Genomic DNA, 19,232 nt, shown 5'->3' on the forward strand with positions numbered 1-19,232 from the left:
TTGTTCTTGCTTCTTGAGTCAGGTCCAGAAATGTCTCCTTTACACTCATCACTGGGGAGTGTAGCCTTGCATTTACTCATCAGCTTTGTCAGTGCAGGGCTGGCTTGTAGAAATTCCTGTTTCTCCAGTAAAAACTACTGTTGAAATTAAAATAGCTCTACCAGGGATGAGGACATACCTCCACAAACGGTCTGGGTAGACCTAATGGACTCACTGTTGTTTGGACTACGAAGCCCTTACTGACTCATTTTATCCTCTTTTCCTCAGTATGTTATTTGTCTTAGACTTTGACCTGGTAATGCATGTAATCCTTTGCTAGAATAGAGGTAGGCTTCAAGCTTTGGCTCTGTTGAGACAGTTTATACTTGATACATTTGTCTTATTAAAAATATTCTCAGTTGTTTGCATATTTGATTTATATGTTAATTCTTCTTCATGCATAATATTGCTGTTATGCCCATGATGAGAGCTGCTCTTAGCCATGACTCATGAGATTTATCAGGCTTCCTTCTGTGACGTTGAACTGGAATGCTGGGAGTCACCATGTCTATGGTGTACACACACACACACACACACTCCTGACATAATAATCTCCTTTTGTTTCACTTCTTTGTACACATATGTGCATCAGAGTGTGAGACATGCAGTCAGGGAGAACCAGGAGGAGTGGAATGGAGAGAGAATATTCCAGCTCAACCAGCATGTGTCACTGGGTCATTCACTTCCTGCCACATCATACAAGTCAGCCAGTGGTGTATCAGCACTGACTGCTTTGTTTATACAGTGTATATGGATATTTGTGAGTGTGTGCCAGTCTTGGAAGATCCATTAGGAAGAAAATTTACTTTTTGGATCGCTGACTAAGAGCATAACACTCAAGGCTTTTACACATCTCTAATCTAAGTGAGATAATAGGCACTCCAACAACAGGCCATATAAAGGCAAAATATTTCTTTTCTCTCCTCACTAATTGGCACTGTGAAGTTACCATTGCTTCTTCTCTTGTTTCTGCTTCCCTGGGTGGAGCTTTTGGATATTTCATTGAAGGTGAGAGAGAAAGCCAGATTTGGAGTTGTGTGCAACAAGCGAGTGAGTAGTTATTACAATTTCTGCTATGATGACAATGAAGTTATAAGAGTGCTTGAAAATCAGTACCACCCAACATGATCTGTAGTCCATTTAAAATCTAAAACCAGCTCAATCTGAAAAATGGTGAGGAGTAAAAAACTACCTGCTGTATATACAGACCACAATGTACAGTAGAATTAATTTACTGTGAGCCTAATGAGGGGTTAGGTGGGATGAAATTAACAGGGATGAGCGGTACGTCTTGTTAGCTTGTTAGTTGTAAATGCCTCCTGCTGCCCACAGTAAGCAGCTAAAGAGCCCCTCTCTACTTTCAGCCATAATGCTGTGTCTTGGTGTCTTCCCATCAGCCCCACTAAGTAGTTTCAGTGCCAGGCTTAGCCTATGCAAAGCAGACAACCCCAGGTCTTATCTGTGGAATTCTGGGCATCCTCACAGAGGATCTCCTCTGCCGACAGGGAGCTGTATTATCTCAAAGCCTCTTTCTCCTTTGATTGTCTCCTGGGACCTCTCTCTCTTCTTTGACACACTTTATAGATGTTTGCCGTTCTCTCTTTATATTCCCTCCTCTCTCTTTTTCTATTTCTCTTTTCTTACATTTCTGTCACTACCCTTTTTTTTCCTCTGCACAGTCATAGAAATGGAGGTGAAATGCATTTGCTTTTCCACGTAGATACTGTCTACGTGCTATATTTGCTCTTTTGAAACTAGTTAAGAGAGAGTTAAAGGGGCTAGATTTAAACCAGACAGAGCCCATGATGGAGGATAATGATGATGCCGTCTTTTGTGGTCTCCGCAGTTTTGCATGCCTTTGCGTTATACAGGCTTGCATGTTTTTGGGACTGTGGTCAGCTAAACTGGCAAAGGCACAAGCTCATGAGTCTCAAGTTGCTCTATTTTTCCCCTAATTCCCTTCAGTGACCTACATGAGTTGGTTTTCTTAAGATATCATTGTAATGCAGTTTTGAAATAAGCCCATCTTTCCTCCATGTCTATTAAACAACACATTAGTTTTATTTCTTAGTATTATTATGTGCAAACAAACACATATAAAAAGGGAGCTATTAAAGCAATTAAAGTAAGCTGCTATTCTGGGGAATCAGGCTAGCATGAGACTTAAAAACAATCCACTTCACTCCACCCACCCCTCCCTTCCTCTACCCCTCTGTCTTTTAATTATTAGTCTTATGAAATTGCAAAACTGAAAATGCTACAAAACGTAACAGTTTAGCTGAAATAATCAGACTCTTCTTTGGCTTGTTAGGAAGATGAGCCTCACTAAAAATGTGTAGAAAGAATATTTCTGCCCTGCTGCAAAGCTGCTCAATGCATCTGAGTCACAGTAGTGTTTTTACATATTCTCCAAAAAAAGTTATCTACTGTAGGTTGAAGACACCTCCAAACATATTAGATACATACATGTAACCAGTTACTATCAGCCCCATCTTTTGTTTGTAAACTGGAGGGGTGGATTCCTTCTGAAAACAGGAAAGGTGGGCTGAGATCATGTGTCATGTGTATTCTGTAACCAGCAAAAGTTACTATGGTTAAACAATAGCAGAAGAGACAAAATATTAGCTTTGGCCCCATTACACAACATGATATTTTTGTACATAATTAAAATTACGCTTTTATCTGAGCTTAATAGCTAAGCTGTAGAATGTCTACTTGTGATAACATCACAGAGGACATGAGAACAATTGGTTATATCAGTCACTGGAAGGGTTTTGTGAAAACAAACCTTTTAATGGAGAACTTGATTTCATAATGCATGGAAAAGTCTGTGAGACCATCTTTTCACCAGGCATGCTTATTTTAGGCATATCTCAGACTATAAAATTTCTTATTTTCCAGGTTGAGAAAATAAACCGTCTCTGCTTCAGTGATAGAAGTGATATACTGTTGTCTGCCGTGCTTTCAGGACTTGACCCTGGATTGGGTTACCACAGCAGTGCACTCTACCTGCCATACAGTGATTTAAACCTTGTTCCTATTTCCCCAAGGGGGGCTTATAGTTTAAACAGTGTGGTACTGGTGCAAGACCTCATGATGTGATCCTTTATTAGACCAAACGCTACCCATCTGCTATCTGTGACTCCCATTTTTTTTATACAGGAAGCATTGACATGGATCCTATTCCTATGGCTGTGCTCCAGAAGGATGCAGATTCAGGTCTGGAGTACCTCATAACTACTTCAAAGAGTCCACTTTAAATTAGTCACTAGTGTTGGCCAAGTTTCTGTTTAACGGTAGTCATGTAAAGCTCTCATCACGTCAGTCTCGCAAAGTAACCGCTGCCAGTGACACTCAGTAATTTGGGTGTGGGGTGAAGTGAACTTGGAGTTGAACAAAGACATATGATTGTACAGTGACTTGAGTGCTAATTACAGAGTAGTGTTAGCCTACATGGTTTTGTACTCACACTCACTACTGTGTAGTACATTGTTATGTAAAAAAGAAAATCAGACATGAATGAAATCAACGTCTTCTGTGTGCAGGCCGCAGGTAGCCATGGAACGGTAGGGGCTCAGCATTCAGCGAAGAAGTATGATACTTTCTTTCATAAAAGCTCGTGAGAATAATATTCTTAATGCTAATAATAACCTATTAAATTTCAGTATAAATGGGGACAACATGCGAAGGGCTGAAAATATTAACAGCAACAAAGAAAACACATCAGCTCTCTGACTTTACTGATACACTGTGAACCTAAATGTGCTATGAAAAATTAACTGGAGTATTTATGGTCCATTCTTGCCCCTTAATTATCATAGTGTTACAGCTACATGTCAGAATTCTGCATGTTTTGAGATACCAGCCATGTGATTTACCCATTAGAGGTTTGTCCTTCAGTTGTTTCTAGTTTAGTTCATATAATGGCCTGGTATTTTTTAAAAACAATTTCACATTGGTGAGGAAATAAGCAATATCCGTAGGAAGAACTGAACAAACCTCTACTTTGTTCTCAGTTAATTGTCTTCTCAGGACTCTGATGTTGCAAGACCTGTTCTGTGCGGACTTTGCCAGACAGGGCCGTATATAGAGAGATGAGTTGTTGTAAACATCTTCTATGTCATACACCACTGTAGATGATTTATCTGTGAGAGTGAATAATGTGCTGTCATTACACCATTTGTGGTTTAACTTGAGTGTTGTCTGTTTTTGTTTCTTGGTTGCTATCGACAAGCGGAAGGACTTAATTTCTATGCAGCAACTGCAGCTGCAACCTGCAGTAAAGTTATTGAAAACATATGAGCCCTGCATGCTCATATATTTTTTGTAGTTTGTTGAAATGGAAGGAGAGTTTAATTAAACTAAAAGTACTTTTAGATGGCAGGAAAATACCAAACTAGCAATTATTATTAAAATACTTATATATAATTTAATAAAAATATCTTGAATGTAAATTCATTTGTGTGTTGTATATTTTATATATCTACACATGTGCAACACTGTTGGAGAACATTATAAACAATATTACCAGCTTTGAGCTGCTTTTGACATTTAGCATTTCTATTTATTTAATGTAGCTGAAATATAAGATGTTGACACATAACTTTCAACATTTTATGGGTGAGACAAGACCTGACCTGAAGTTGTCTTGCCTCAGATTTCTTAGTGCGATTTTGCTCTTTATTTATTTATAATACAAATGGTGCTCTGCAAAATACTTTCCATGTGACGTTGTTCCCATCACATTGTCGTTGAGCCATAAGCATGGGCACCTTGTGCATAAAAAAATGTTAAAATAATCAGCAGTATACCAGCAGTTTGTAACCTTAAAATGGCAGCGACTTTTATTCTAATCTTGTGGTATATAAGTAGTATTTGAAACTGTTGATTGTCTATGAGATGATCGTATCTGGGAGATGTAGGCCTATGTGCCACATCCTTTCATGTGATGAGTGAATCCTTACAATGATTAATTTATTATTAATTCTAATGTAAATTTCATTCTTTCTTTTTGTTACACAACATGAACTGTTGACATTTGTCATCTGATACTATCAGTTTTCTCCCTAGATTGCTCTCTAGATTTCATTGGTTATTGACTTTTCCATTTGCTTGCTTAAGCCTGTTTCCTAAGATGATAAGAGACACGCCTCTGTACCACAGTTGCATTACAGTATATACTGAATCTAAATGTTCAGTGGGTCAGATACAGACGATGGGCTTCCCATGAGGTTTGGACAAAAATCAGCTATGTTGTTTGCATTTGAAAATGCTTGCTCAAAGCTGCAGTGACACATTGTTTAGGCTTTTAGAGAGCTATAATTCTTTATATTGGAAACAGTTTACTATCTGGACACTCTTACCGTGTGTTTACTGGCAATACAAAAATGCTGACTAATAATTAGAATAGAATAGGATAGATAATTGTTGGTCTGACAGTCTTCTATCTCAGATCTTTTAACTGGTTTAGTTTCAATTTGCAAATGAGAATTGTTATCATTATGGGTTTGTAAAAGTAAACAAACTGTCACTGATCAATCAACCATTTTCAGGTGCTTCTTGGTGAGAGGGAAGCAGTGGGTGCGGCATGCTGACGCCACCCCCCCCCTGACTCAGGATGAGTGTCAGAGATGGCCCTGCCACCATAGCAACAAACACGGGTGGAGGAGGAGGGGGAGGTGGGCCAGGTAACTCCAACGACCATGATGGCCGCTCATACCTGCTCCAGATTTACCCACGGCTGGCTGCTCAGACGTCCAACTGCTGCAACCTTAGGTGAGTGTGTCACAATGCTACCCTGCAGATTATTTTTAGCAGTGATCTTTAGTAAAAAAAAGAAAATGTGTTAATGCCGTACAATTTTGTTTTGTTTCATAAGTAGTAATTATTATTCTTCACTCATCAGGGTACAGAAGGAAGCAACTGCAGCCTCTGTGATCTCAGATGCTGCTTCAGCACTGGGGCTGGACCCTGGTCGTCAGTATGTGCTGGCAGAGGTGAAGGAATGTGGAGGGGAAGAGTGGGTACTGGAGGGCGGAGACCTGCCAGTACAGAGGTTTCTGCTGTGGCCGCGGAAAGCCCAGGAAAAACACCCTCGGAGCTTTGGCTTTTACTTCTTACTACAGGTAGAGTTGACAGCACATACGTCACTTTGCAGTCAGACTCTGGTTGTGGGGAAAAAAAAAAGTCCACCGTCTGACTATTGCATTCTGCTTCCTTATGTTCTCTCTTCCTCTTTGTTGCTATTTTCTGTGAGAAACAAAAAGAAGATGTCAACAACTTCTAGTCATACACTAATGGTAGGGAATATTACAGCCGGTGGGTGAACTAGCCACATGCAAAATGCTTCCAAATATCGTTTCAGCCCATTTAGCATAATTTATAAGTATTCATTATTATTATTATTATTATTATATAAAGAAACATCTATGAGGTCAGTGCCATTTGGATCTGGCCTCAGCAACTTTGACTTGTTTTGAGTTAAAATTGCAGAAATATGCTGTTAGTTTCATCTACAAGGTTTTACAGTTTTGTTCCTTTTCTTTATCCAGGAGAGGAACCATGATGGCTCTATCCATTATGTCCACCTCCCACCTGTGTCCAAGGAGCAGGAAGTACAGCGACTAGCTGCCAGGGGCTTCCTTCCCCCTCCACAGGATGACTTTGCAGACCTCTGCAACCTCCCCGTCCTCAGTGAGGACAGCATATTGAACAACCTGCGCACACGCTTTTACAAGCAAAAGATATACACCTATGCAGGCAGCATCCTCATCGCCATCAACCCCTTTAAGTTCCTGCCCATCTACAACCCCAAGTACGTCAAGATGTACGAGAAGCACCAGCTGGGCAAACTGGAGCCTCATATTTTTGCTATTGCAGATGTGGCCTACTATGCCATGCTCAGGAAAAGGGTCAACCAGTGCATCGTCATTTCTGGGGAAAGTGGGTCAGGAAAGACCCAAAGTACCAATTTCCTGATCCACTGTTTGACTGCACTTAGCCAGAAAGGCTATGCCAGCGGGGTGGAGAGAACCATACTGGGAGCCGGACCAGTCCTAGAGGTAAGATGCTAACATTTGTGACAGTATGGTTGGTCAGTTCTTGTAGGTAAATGGTAAATTAGTGCAACCCACCGTGTCTCATTTTGAGTTTGTAACTCAAACCTTAGAGACCTGATCTTGTTGGAAGAACCGGTTTATTCTTGTCAATAGAGAAGATGGGATTAACTCTGTGGCATAAAAGCCAAATCAAAGGATGAAATATGATCCATTGTGCCAGTGAAACAGGTGAATCTGGTTGTTTCTCAGTAGCTTTTTATCTGCTTCTTATCAGTCACATACATATTATTTCATATTACAGGTATAATTATAATGTTGAATTTATTTTCTGCACCAGCTTCAGTCAGGAGTGAAATGCATTGCTATTGTGATAAAGTCATAGCCATCTAAGACAGTGCTTCCTCAAAAGTGACTTATTATGTTGCTATGGCGTGCAAACACAAACAGTCAGAGGATTAAAAATCCAGTTACAAAACTAAATGCAGAGCTATACTTTGAGACTATTTATGGGACAGGAATTATCTCTAGCACTGTAAACATAAATGGTAAAACAGCATATGAAAGTATCAGTTCTCATGTAGTGCTGAGAAAATGTATTTTCAGGCTGTGACTTCATTGCAGTTTTGTGTGTGGGCTAAGCTGAGTCTTAAAGACTTTAACATGAAGACTATGGTTCACTCAGAAAGAAGAAATGAAAAAGAGGATGTGAAGTTGCTCCAATAACCCTTTCATGTGACCCCATTTCTTTAAAAATGCTGTTGGCCATTTGTTGGTTTTCTCTCTGTTTCTACTGTTGCACAAACCGATGATTCTGAATATATATTTACATGGTGAATGCTATTTATGGTCTCTGACTAACTGATTTTCTAATTTTCTGGTTTCTGTTTTTTACCAAAAAAAAAAACTTGACTTTTATTTGGAGCTGTTAGTCGCCAAAAACTCTTCTGATACATTAGATGCTTGTACCGACTTGTTCCCTGCAGCTGCTGACAATACAGAATAAACCAAACCAACGGTGAAACTGAAACATAAAACTTTGTGAAAATTAGTGAGAACCAGTCGGGGAATATCTATCAACAAATTATGAAAAGTCAGTCAGTGTTTTTTTTATATTGTGTATATATATATGTATAAGGACAGATTGTTGAAATAATGATCCACAGTTATTAAGTTTGAGTACTGACAATTCAGCAGAGACGGAACTGCAGGGCGATCTAAATTGTACACAGTGTTGAGTTAAACTTTCAGTGGGGCGACACGTGGTGTAGTGGTCTCACAGCAAGAAGGACCTGGGTTTGAGTACACGGGTTGGCAGGGTGCCTTCCAGTGTGGGGTTTGTGCCTTCTTCTTGCACCTGTGTGGGTTTTCTGCGAGTATTCTGGCTACCTCTCCCTGTCCAAAGACGTGCATGTTAGGGTTAATTTGTAATTTGTAACTCTAAATTGCCCATAGATGTGAATATGATTGTGAATGTTTGTGCGTCTCAATATGTTAGTTGTGTGACTTCTTTAATCAATTAGCCTCTACCAGTGATGATTCAGTTACCTTAAAGGGACTGAATACTTGCGCAGTCATTTATTCTTTTATATATATTATATATGTTTACTAAATATATATTGCTTTGTAGTGATTTGTTTCCAATTGGGCCTGAAAGAATCAAAATTTACTCAATACTGTAAAAAAAACAACTTCCAAGAGGACTGAAGACTTTTTACAGTATATGCATCGTACATAAGTAAGAATAAATAACCTGGTATGCTTGCAAGCATTTAGAAACAGATGCTGTATGGTGTGTCACCAGTGAGTGAAGGCGTCAGTCTTGGTGGCCAACAGGGAGTTTATGCTGCAGACAGTCAAATATCCACTGCAAACTATAGCTCTGTGTTTGGTGACAAAAGAGACACATACAAATACATTCAGACAAGTAGACAGCTGTTAGCGTTTCGATTGTTTAAAAATGGTTGCATCATGAAAGGTAAGTTTACACAGTATTGTTTTTGCTAAAATGGAATCCCTGAACTACGTGGCAAAGAACAGAGTTGACTGGGTTCTGTTTAATTTTGATCTCTGTAATGAGAAACGGGGTCTTTTCCACTTTCACATATGGAAGAATTTACCTCTGGTCAGACCTCAAGCAGGGTTATTATTGTGAAGTCATTTTCAGCATCCACATCACTCCCACCCTCTTTTAAGCAATAGCGCATGGCGAGTATTGTCTGACAGCGCAGGCCTCCATCACTGGAAGTGTAACTCAGATATTTTTTTTCAGCACTGTGTACACTTTAGATTGCTGTGCAGTTCTGTCCCTGATGAATCATCCATCATTTTGTGTATGTGCATGTGTTTGTGTGTGAGGTGTAGTGGGTGATATGAAAGTGTGACCTCATGCTATCATATGTTTAATTTGAAAAAGATTAAATGAAGTTTGGAGAAGGAGCAAATATTACACTAGAAAGCCATATATCGCTCCATAATCACCTCAATACAGTAGAAAGTAATAAAAAATAGTACTCTCAGTACGTGGTTTCAGCTTACTCTCAGTTCTGATCTGGAAGTAAATCTCCTCAACACATTTTTTCTGTTTTATTTCACAGTCATGTGGCTAAAAATAGACCTTTAGTCAGAAAAGCAGTAATTGGAATGTGATTCATTCAAGTACAAAACAAAAGTAACAATTCCTGATCTGTGCAAGAAATGAATTGAAACACACAACGCTATGGAATAGAATAAAACAAATCTTAAGTTTCATGGGAATTGGCCACAAGCTGTTGGCTTGAGCATTCATGGCGGGAATACACAGTGGGCAGAGACAGTAACTTAGATGCATGTTGAATTCATCCATCATGCTGCATCCCTAATGTCCAAATGTCCACCCCCTGACTCAGAACTGGATTTTTGCAGCTGCTTTGAAATGCATCTATATAAGTTCAGTTTGGTCCCTTGATGTGTGTCAGTCTGTCAGAGACTTTGGTTCCAGGCAGCTGATGGAGGGAAGAAGGGGGGAGGCAATGGAGAAGTTTTCCCCTCCATCAGCAAAGTTCTGGTCCCTTTGGCAGACACACGACTGTTCTTTTGCTCACTCCCAGAATGCTGTTTGCGTGTGTTAGCCCAGTCCAGAGCTGTGGTTGAAGGGACAGACAGGGAGACGGGTTCAGACTTTACTGGCCTGGTCAGTAGAGGAAGTGGAGCGGCTTCCATCTGGGATAACTGTCAATCATTCTGGCATGTGAAAATGTGCATTTTCCCTTTAAGAATTATTACTGTTGTTATCATGTTGTTACATTTTATTATCTTAACTCGTGTTTTACTCACAAAGGTTAAAGCATTAATTATTTTACACTACTTGTTTTTGTGAAAAGACAATAGAGCATGGTCAATGACAATGAAATATAAGCTGCTTTACAGAAAAAGCAAGAACTCTTCTGAAATTATGTTCCCTGCTGTTTCTCTACCCATGGTGGTTATTTTCTTGGCAATTTCTACTCAAGTGCATAATTCTATTTTCTGACAGGTTCATAAAAAAGTTAGTTAATACTCTGATAAAGGGGCTGTAGTTTATTCTTTCTGTTATACCGAACGCTGGTCAGGTTACAGTAGTGTGAAATTCAAATTAGGTATGTGTGTATTCTCTGTCATGTGTCTGCAGGTACTATAGGTATATAGCTATAGGTTACATTTTGAGGAAATTAGATCACCATTTGCAAAATTACATTTTACTTCTGTGTACTATATTGTTGGCAGGTTGAATGGATCAAACCTGAAACTATTTGGGGAAACCTCTGTCCTACTTCAGTGCATTGTACCATTTTGTTTTATTCTATATTCTAGTCTATAAATTCTCTTAATTTCTTGCCGTGGGAGAGATTGTCTTCAATGTGGTCTGCAGTAAATAGGGCTTTTACCTGCAGAAACACTCCCTGGTAAGTAGTATTTCTCTTGTGAACTGGTCTAACTGGTTGATCCTCTATTACGTGGTTCTTTGGGTGTCTCTGTTTTCTTTTGTCAGGCTTTGAAACCTATTTATTCTTAATGTCAGCAGTGCCCTACTCTGTTGCAGAGAGCTCGCTAACAAATCAATCACAAGCAGGATATGGAGGTTATGTGCCAATAGGGAAATACTAATCAGATTGTTCTTGATTGCAGTGTATTTTAAACATTTAATGTAACATGTTTGGAAAAGGCTATGTTTTAATATCCGTGTGCAGCATGTATTCATTTCATCATCAAAGAGTAGCACCCTGCCAATACGTTTGGCATAAAAGCTTAGTTTAGTTACTCAGGGTTGTGTAGAGGTGAAATGGACCTCCCTTATTGCTAATGTGAAGGAAAGCTATTTTGACTGGGTGTTTCTTAACACACCTTAGATTGTTTCTCAATCACATGAACATCTTATGGTGTCAGATGTGATTATTGATTAATCTTGTGATAAATAAAAAAGGTGACAGACTTTTCTAACTCAAAAGGATGTGACTATATTATAAATTAGCAACAAGATACGCCTTGAGGAAGTTACATTAATGAAGATTCGGTGAGATAGTAGGCTAAGTCTAACCTGTTTGTTACCATTCTGGCAAACCTCTAAGTTTCCTGTCCCCTTCATGCTACTCTGTCTCACAGCTTCAGACAGGAAGCTCCTATTATCCGGAACCCTCATTAACAGGAAGCAGCTACAACATGGAAAGTAGCTGCAGTAGTTCTCTTTGCTGTTAGCTTAGAGCCTTGAGGGGTGTGGATAGACCGAAGTATTGTATTGTTGTTCAGGAAGTGCAGAGGAGTAGCTGCCCATTCTGTCTGTTGTTCCATTGTGTATCTCTTAGTTATGGGTTGCACGTCTTTATTTCTCAGCTATATTTGTTCAGGGTGGGTGGCATTGTGTACATGTCTGGGAAAAGCTTGCATTACTGATTTTAAGCTGCTGTGTCATGGATGTGTCACACACACACACAAATATACAAAGGCCTTACTGTAATCAATACAGTCAGAATCATATTGAAGAGTCTGATGTGTTGTTCTCTACAAGCTAATACAGCTTACATGCAGCAGCATGCTGCAGGACACTCCAGGGTCTGTTCATGGAGTGTGACCACACCACAAGCTGGGGTTTGATGTGGTACCCAACTAGACATGGGTGGAGCAGCTTAAAATGGCTCCAATCTGGTAAAGCACTTGAGCACAAAAGGAGCAAAACGATTGCTGTAAAAATCTATTCCAGCGTTTTGCTTGTTACATGTGTCTTGTCCTGCTTGCATTATTTTGACTTGTAATGTGTAGGCAGGCAGTCTAAATCTGCTAAGTTAACCCCTCTTTGTCCTATTGTTTAGGTAGACCTAAGGTAGCCTCTGCACGATGAAAAATAATACAGTTATATTAAAAATATGGTCCAACTCTTTCTATTTACTGCAGCAATCTATCAAAAACCACACACAGTATAAGAATAAAGACAGTTTTACAGGTCAGAAAAGTTTGTTATACAGAATAATGGTAAAGTTTACTTCCAAAAGTTTTAACAGGAAGTTGTGGATCCAGTGGAGAAAGTAGAGAAGGATTGTGTTAGATCACCTCCAGCAGTAAGAGGGGGGGGGGGGGGGTTTGTAAAATAACCAAGGTGATAATGCTGCAGAACTATAATGATTTAACTTGTGTACTGGTTTAAGGTTTATGTGTATAGTCCAAATTGGTGCAACTGTTACCAGTTGTGACATTGCACATATGCATTCTCATAATGTTGAAATATAGGAAGTGTAACACACATATCAAAGATCTGGATTGCTGATATTCTTGCATTTGATTAAGTGCAAGAACGTCATGTTGGTTGGTTTAGTTTGTGACAGCTTTTCCTGCATGTGTCGGTATCTGTTGTTGTTCCCACAGTATAGATTATTGTGCAGCATATTATGATTTTCTCCATGTGGAGCTGTTTAACTGATGTTCAGCCTTTTTTATAAGCTGTTTAGATTTTCTTAATTTCTTCAACAAATGGGCCAAATGTATGATTAACAATGATGTTGACATGTGAAGGACATGTCTAATTCGCTTCCCAGCTTTTTCTAATAATAACAGACCATCAGTGAAAATTAACTACTGTATACTAATAACTACAGTGTTTTTTTCCTCCCAAAAACTATACTATCTCGTATACAACTGGACATTTCACTATTCATCCATGTAGCTTCTCCAGTTGAAGAAGCTGAAGTAGCTACTTAGATGAGTAGTGAAACATTTCGACCTAAGAAGAAGTAAGTCTAGTTGCCATGACTCACCTTCCAGATAACTTCACCTTGTTGACGAAGAATCTTCACAGACAAACCACTATACTGTATTTTGTGTAGCTGTCATGTGATAATTGTCCTAAAACTTGTCATGCAGACTTCATTGTTGCACAAGTCGCTCAGTAGGTAGGGCAGTCGACAGCGTCACGAATCACAGGGTTTATGGTTCAATTCCCAGGTCCCCCCTGATTCCTGGCAACATTTTGAAGTGTCCCCAGACAAGAACTTGTACCCCAAACCCTTGGCACCTCAAGGGGGCAGCCTGTCCACAAAAACTTTCCAGAGGGGATTAATAAAGTATCAATTATAAGTTGTAGTTATATATTAAGTTGTGCTTTACAATCATTTACCATTCTCAACATGTAAATATCCTAAGTGTTAGGAGTGCAGGTAACAGTAATAAGCCTGATCAGTTGATTGTCTGAAATTAATATGTGAAAAGCCTGTCACAGTTTCTCAGAGCCCAAAAGAACATCACTATTCTTTTGTCCCTCCAGCAGACCAAAACTCATGTATGTTCAGTTCAATATGATATTTAACAGATAAAAGATGTACATATATATTTTTATGTTTGAACGAGCAAACATTTGGTATTTTTGCTTGATATAGTACTTAATCAATTTTTATTTGATTGATATTCGGGTAATTGATTGTTACTGACCCTAATGCAGTAAATTCGCAATGCGCCACATTCTATGTTATTGAGTCAAAGCTCCAGCCCCTATAAGGACTTACATTATTGTACCTCAAAGAATCAGGTTTAATATATTCAGTTGCTTCAAGCTTGAGTTATCTAAATGTAGATGATAGGATATAGTGGTGGCATGAACCAAGGCATAGAGGAGGAACTATGTAGAGACGTGGTTGCATTCAATGACCACCAACATCATGTGATCTCACTAAAGCATTTTTCTCATTCAGAACAACGTACAATAATTATTTTGTCACTAAGTACTATTGGTGTCTGTAGCTACTACTGATTATATCGTTCATTATCCTGCTACTTGTTTCTCCAGTTTAGCATGTCATTGAAAAGAATAAAAATTAACGATGAACTTCAAGTACGTGGTTGATATAGCTGCATGTGTGAAAATGTCCACCTCACCTAGAGTTCTGAGTTTTTGCATGAGCGCCTGCTGTTGTCCTCTGAATGTGGGAACTGTCTTTGTGGCGGTTGGACTATTTAGAGTCCTTTGTGAGTGTATCCATGCTGTAGTGAGGTGTCAGTGTCAGGGTCTTGGCAGAGCTTGTGGAAACATTTAATTGAAGCTCCCCTGAGCAACTAGACTTAAAATGATGCAGCAAAGCCTCAATGTTTCAGCAATAAGCACCAGCAATTTGTGCTAATTGCAAAAGAGTTTTGACACTTTCTCATCTCTGCCACCTACTTGCTTGTGAGGACTGACGACAGCATAAGCAGCACTGTTTTAGAGACAGTAACCTAGTTTGGTTTGTAACGAGAAGTGTCTGTTTGTGTGTGATAGAGTGAATGGGGATATGAGACTTTGTTAGGTCTGGTTCTCTGAAAGTGGAAATATACTGAGGAGCAAGCTTCTAAAGCTGAATCATACATCATGAGGTGGTCACTGGACATGCATACCCACAGCATGCACACTGCAGATGAATGAATGCCCCTGAATGTCCCTGCTTTCTGTTTTTCTTCCTCCCTATGCCTTCCTTTTTTTCTTTCTGTAAACTTGTGTTATTTTGTAGAATGCAAATTAGACCAAGTTTTTCTATGGACACGGTTTAGCAAGCTGAACTTCTTCCTCATACCTGATCAGCCATCCAACCAATCACATCATCTGCTAATGGGCATGTTTGAATGCGAATGATGCTGTGACATGTTTAGCATTCCCTCCACCGTGCAGCAGTTTCGGGCTTGGAAAGATTTCCCAGGGCTTTGTGCTCTTGGCTGCAAGGTTTGTGGAGAGTGGTACTGGCCAGTGAGCACCAAAACACCTAACTGACCCTCAAACCTAGAACAGAAGTGGTGGTTTTTGCAGCTTGTACTTCATGAACTGCCATCTGAGTTCACCAAATAGAATATGTGGGTACACTCATACACATAAAAGAGTAAAAGTGGGTGGTTAAGAGGCTTGTCTGAGCAAGCCAGGTTAAACTGAAGATGTATGTTTGTGGACACGCATAAAAGACAACTGATTTCTGCTGTTATCATCCATACAGAAACTCTTGCTTCATATTTTCCCAAAGTCCTAAATCAATAATAAAATTATCCTTTTGGTTTGAAGATTTTAGTGAACTGAAAGAAGTTAAACTTGTTTTGGTGCAAAATGAGGGAAAAAAAGGAAAGGTTTTAGCAATACATAATGAGTAGCTAATCCAAGACAGGTGTGTTCGAGCAGAGGAAACGAAAATAGGTCAACATTTCATCCTAAGGAATCTCAGTCTGTTGTGTGTGTTTGTGTGTGCACGCCCTCTAACTCCAATCAACCCTTACACCACTGTATCAAATTTGCCCTGCAACTATTTGGAAGACACAATGTGACTCCTATTTAACATGCACTGAGGCAACTTCCCCTGCAGTGGCCTTTTGTTGTGTGTGTGTGTGTGTGTGTGTGTGTGTGTGTGTGTGTGTGTGTGTGTGTGTGTGTGTGTGTGTGTGTGTGTGTGTGTGTGTGTGTGTGTGTGTGTGTGTGTGTGTGTGTGTGTGTGTGTGTGTGTGTGTGTGTGAGATGTGCGTCATGAAAAAGGAGTACTATTCTGTTACCATATCAATTCAATAAACAGGGCCCCTCATCAAGGCTTGGGGGCTGGCTTCTGTGTGCCTGCAGCAGGGTTAACATTAGCCTGTGGCACGGAGAGAACCCCTGGTCCTAGGTTTCTGTTCCTGGTCTGACACAGCTTTATAGAAGCGTTGCCCCAACCTCATTTATCATCACTGACCTGTGTCCCCCACTTAGTCACATGGAGACACATAAACGCAGTGAACAAAAGACGAAAGAGAAGATCTTCAAAGAGGGCAGAAAAGAAAGAGATGGATGGAAAGAGTGTGAGAGGAGGGCGAGAGGGGACAACGATTTGCAGATGCTTACCCCAACTGAAGGCACAAGCATAAATACACATACACAAACACACACACAGACAATCCCACCTCCTCCTACAGAAGCTGCTGTTCAGAAATCAAAATTGAATCCCTGGACTATAAGTTAAAAAAGTTTTTGTTGTTATTGTTTTTTGAACTAATTTGAGTGCTGATTGATGTCCTGACTTAAAGGTGCACTCCACAGTTTCATTGTTGTACTCAAAAGCACTTCTATATAAGACTTGAAACTCAGCGCTGTTAGGTTTAAAAATATCAACCACCAAAGTCAAAAGGCATAATATGTTGTCGGGCACACAACACTATGCTTTGAAAGCACTTTCATTTTGTCTCTGTCTTACTTTGGGTTTTGCATTGCATATTACCACACTGATTGAAATGCTGAATGACATTGAAAGGATAAACAATTGGGGGGATACTGCATTAGTCTTGAAAATGTGTTGGTTCAATACACTGTATATCCGACCTTTTTAACCATATCCTCTCTTTTTCTTCTCTCTTTTTGTCTTTGTTAGGCCTTCGGAAACGCCAAGACAGCCCACAACAACAACTCCAGCCGCTTTGGTAAATTCATCCAGGTTAATTATCTGGAAGGTGGAGTGGTCAGAGGGTGAGTAATTAACAGCTGCATGTCTATATGTTTTCCTTACTGACTGCTTTCAACAAGGCCACACACCAAGTCAAGTTTGCAAAGGGACCTTTAAAGACTTCTATCCTCCTCCTGTTGCTCATTATTGGGGTCTTCCACCTCACTTTAGTTTAATATCTTCCTCTTTCTTCTTTTTATGGCTAGTCATGTGCTTCCTCCTCTGTGCAGTGTGTGTTTGTGAATGTGTCTCTGTGTGTGTATTTTGACTGAAACTTTCAACCACCAGCGCGTTCTTCCTTTTTCTGAGTAGACTCTGGTTAGGAGCTGCATCAAAGTCTTGTCAGATGTGTCACTTCCTCCTTTCCTCGTCAGGACAGGGAAACAGCTGGTCAATACAGTGTCTTTAAAAGACAAGCCTGACACAATGCGATTTCTCACACTGGTGTGTATGTGTCATACTCTAAACTAAATTTGATTTGAACCATGTAAATCAGTATAGCGACAGCTGCTCAACACCACAGTTAGTTGACATCCCCAAACTGATTATATCCTAATGGCACAAGGTCTCACTGTGCTCTATTGAATTGCTTACCCTGACAACGGTTTGTAATCCAATCAGGAGAGTTGATTTTAGGTGACTGAGGCTTCTGTGTGCTGCAGAGTGAACTCACTTAGACCAAAAAATACTGAAAACAAAAAACACCTCACATACTGTAGTTTACCACCACTATCTGTGCAAGTGTAACCTTGTGCTTCACAGCAGTCGAGCAGTATTCAGAGGCACATCACTGCTATGGTCTGTTGATTTAACAAAGGCTGCCTGTCTATCTCTCCATCTCCAGTGGCAGCCATTCAGTCAGTCAATAGAAAAGAGACAAACAAAGGGAAGGCTGCTGTTGAGCTCTGTTCAGTTTCTGAGCGGACTTTCTGACTGACTGACGGGACGATTTTGTGCTCTCTGTCTCACTGTGGCTCTGCCACACTGATCGTTACCCACTGGTTTCTGAGCAACACGAAGTTGTGAAAAGGGGGTGGTGTTTCAGTGGTGTTAAGTATGCACAGTACTTTTCTAAAACTTACTAATCCTAACTCTAACCGTACAGATGTGCACTGTTCTCAGATCAGCTCATAGAAACACACAAGAAGTCATGCTAACTTTTAGATAGCTATCACATTCACATATGTGTGCAAAAATTAATTTTCAGCTAACATTGGAGATGTTAAGTCAAACTAATAATGCTATACAGTAGATATGAACTCTGTGTCAGTTACTGTGTTTCTCACAGCATAACTCTATTCTGAGTGTGTTATTAGGACTGGCGTCAGTATTGTTTTTGCATGACTGTAGAAAAAACAACTCTGACTTATAAAACCTGATTTCGACAACTTTATGACCTTGGCTTGGTGTAATGGGTAAATATCACTGCCTTAAAAATGGCATATCTCATGACTGACTGGAGTGGTCTGGAGACCAGACCAGACCTTTTTCTGAAAACCCTTTTGTAGTCTTCAGTCTTTCCTGTCTTACATGCTTAAACAATACTATAAAAGAAATGCCACAGTTGTCTGATTGATGTCATGTGTATGTTTTGCCATGTTGAGTGCGATATGCTACAATCCATCTGACAGAATCTAAATGCTTTGTTCACAATTTTATTGTTTGAACCATCTGCTCTTACTTCCTCCTGCTACTGCCCACTTTCACATATGACCTAAAAGCACACACACATACAGATAGAGCAAAGTGACCTTTGATATAAAGTGAATCATCCTCATTGTTTTCTTCTTCCTCTTTTTTTTTTCATCATCTTTACTCTTTCCTCACTGCCTTTCTTTATGTCTGTTTCAGTGCGGTGGTAGAGAAGTACCTCCTGGAGAAATCTCGTCTTGTCTCCAGAGAGAAGAATGAGAGGTGAGGATCGATGTGCGGGGTCTTGACCCTAACCTCCACTGACCTTCATGGGGCCCTCTGTATAAGCATTGGGAGTTTTCCCCAGCAGTCCTTGATGGTTGGATATGAAGGCACCAGTCTTTAGTTTCACATCTGCCTTAACCCTTAAAGACCCGCAGACACTTATTCACATATTCACATTTCATTGATGTTTTTCCCCTATGTGCTTAATTATCTTTACCCATGTAAATATATATATGTTAATATAAAACATAGCTATGAGTAATATTCCGTGTGTGGAAGTGGACATATGTAGAGTGTT

General features: G+C 39.8%; 1 protein-coding gene across 6 annotated transcripts in view; it reads left to right on the forward strand.

The window, feature by feature from the left end:
• The window catches only part of LOC113151717 (unconventional myosin-IXb), a 49,560-nt gene that overhangs the window by 10,605 nt on the left and 19,723 nt on the right, over window positions 1–19,232 (forward strand). For all 6 annotated transcript variants that reach the window (XM_026344614.1, XM_026344622.1, XM_026344638.1 and 3 more), the window contains exons 2-6: window positions 5,592–5,814; window positions 5,945–6,164; window positions 6,591–7,100; window positions 16,946–17,040; window positions 18,869–18,931. In XM_026344614.1, the coding sequence (XP_026200399.1) occupies window positions 5,657–5,814; window positions 5,945–6,164; window positions 6,591–7,100; window positions 16,946–17,040; window positions 18,869–18,931 (1,046 nt within the window). In that variant the 5' untranslated portion in view covers window positions 5,592–5,656. The remainder of the gene's footprint in view (window positions 1–5,591; window positions 5,815–5,944; window positions 6,165–6,590; window positions 7,101–16,945; window positions 17,041–18,868; window positions 18,932–19,232) is intronic.

This window comes from Anabas testudineus, chromosome 4, assembly GCF_900324465.2.
Source record: "Anabas testudineus chromosome 4, fAnaTes1.2, whole genome shotgun sequence".
In the NCBI taxonomy this organism is placed as follows: Eukaryota; Metazoa; Chordata; class Actinopteri; order Anabantiformes; family Anabantidae; genus Anabas; species Anabas testudineus.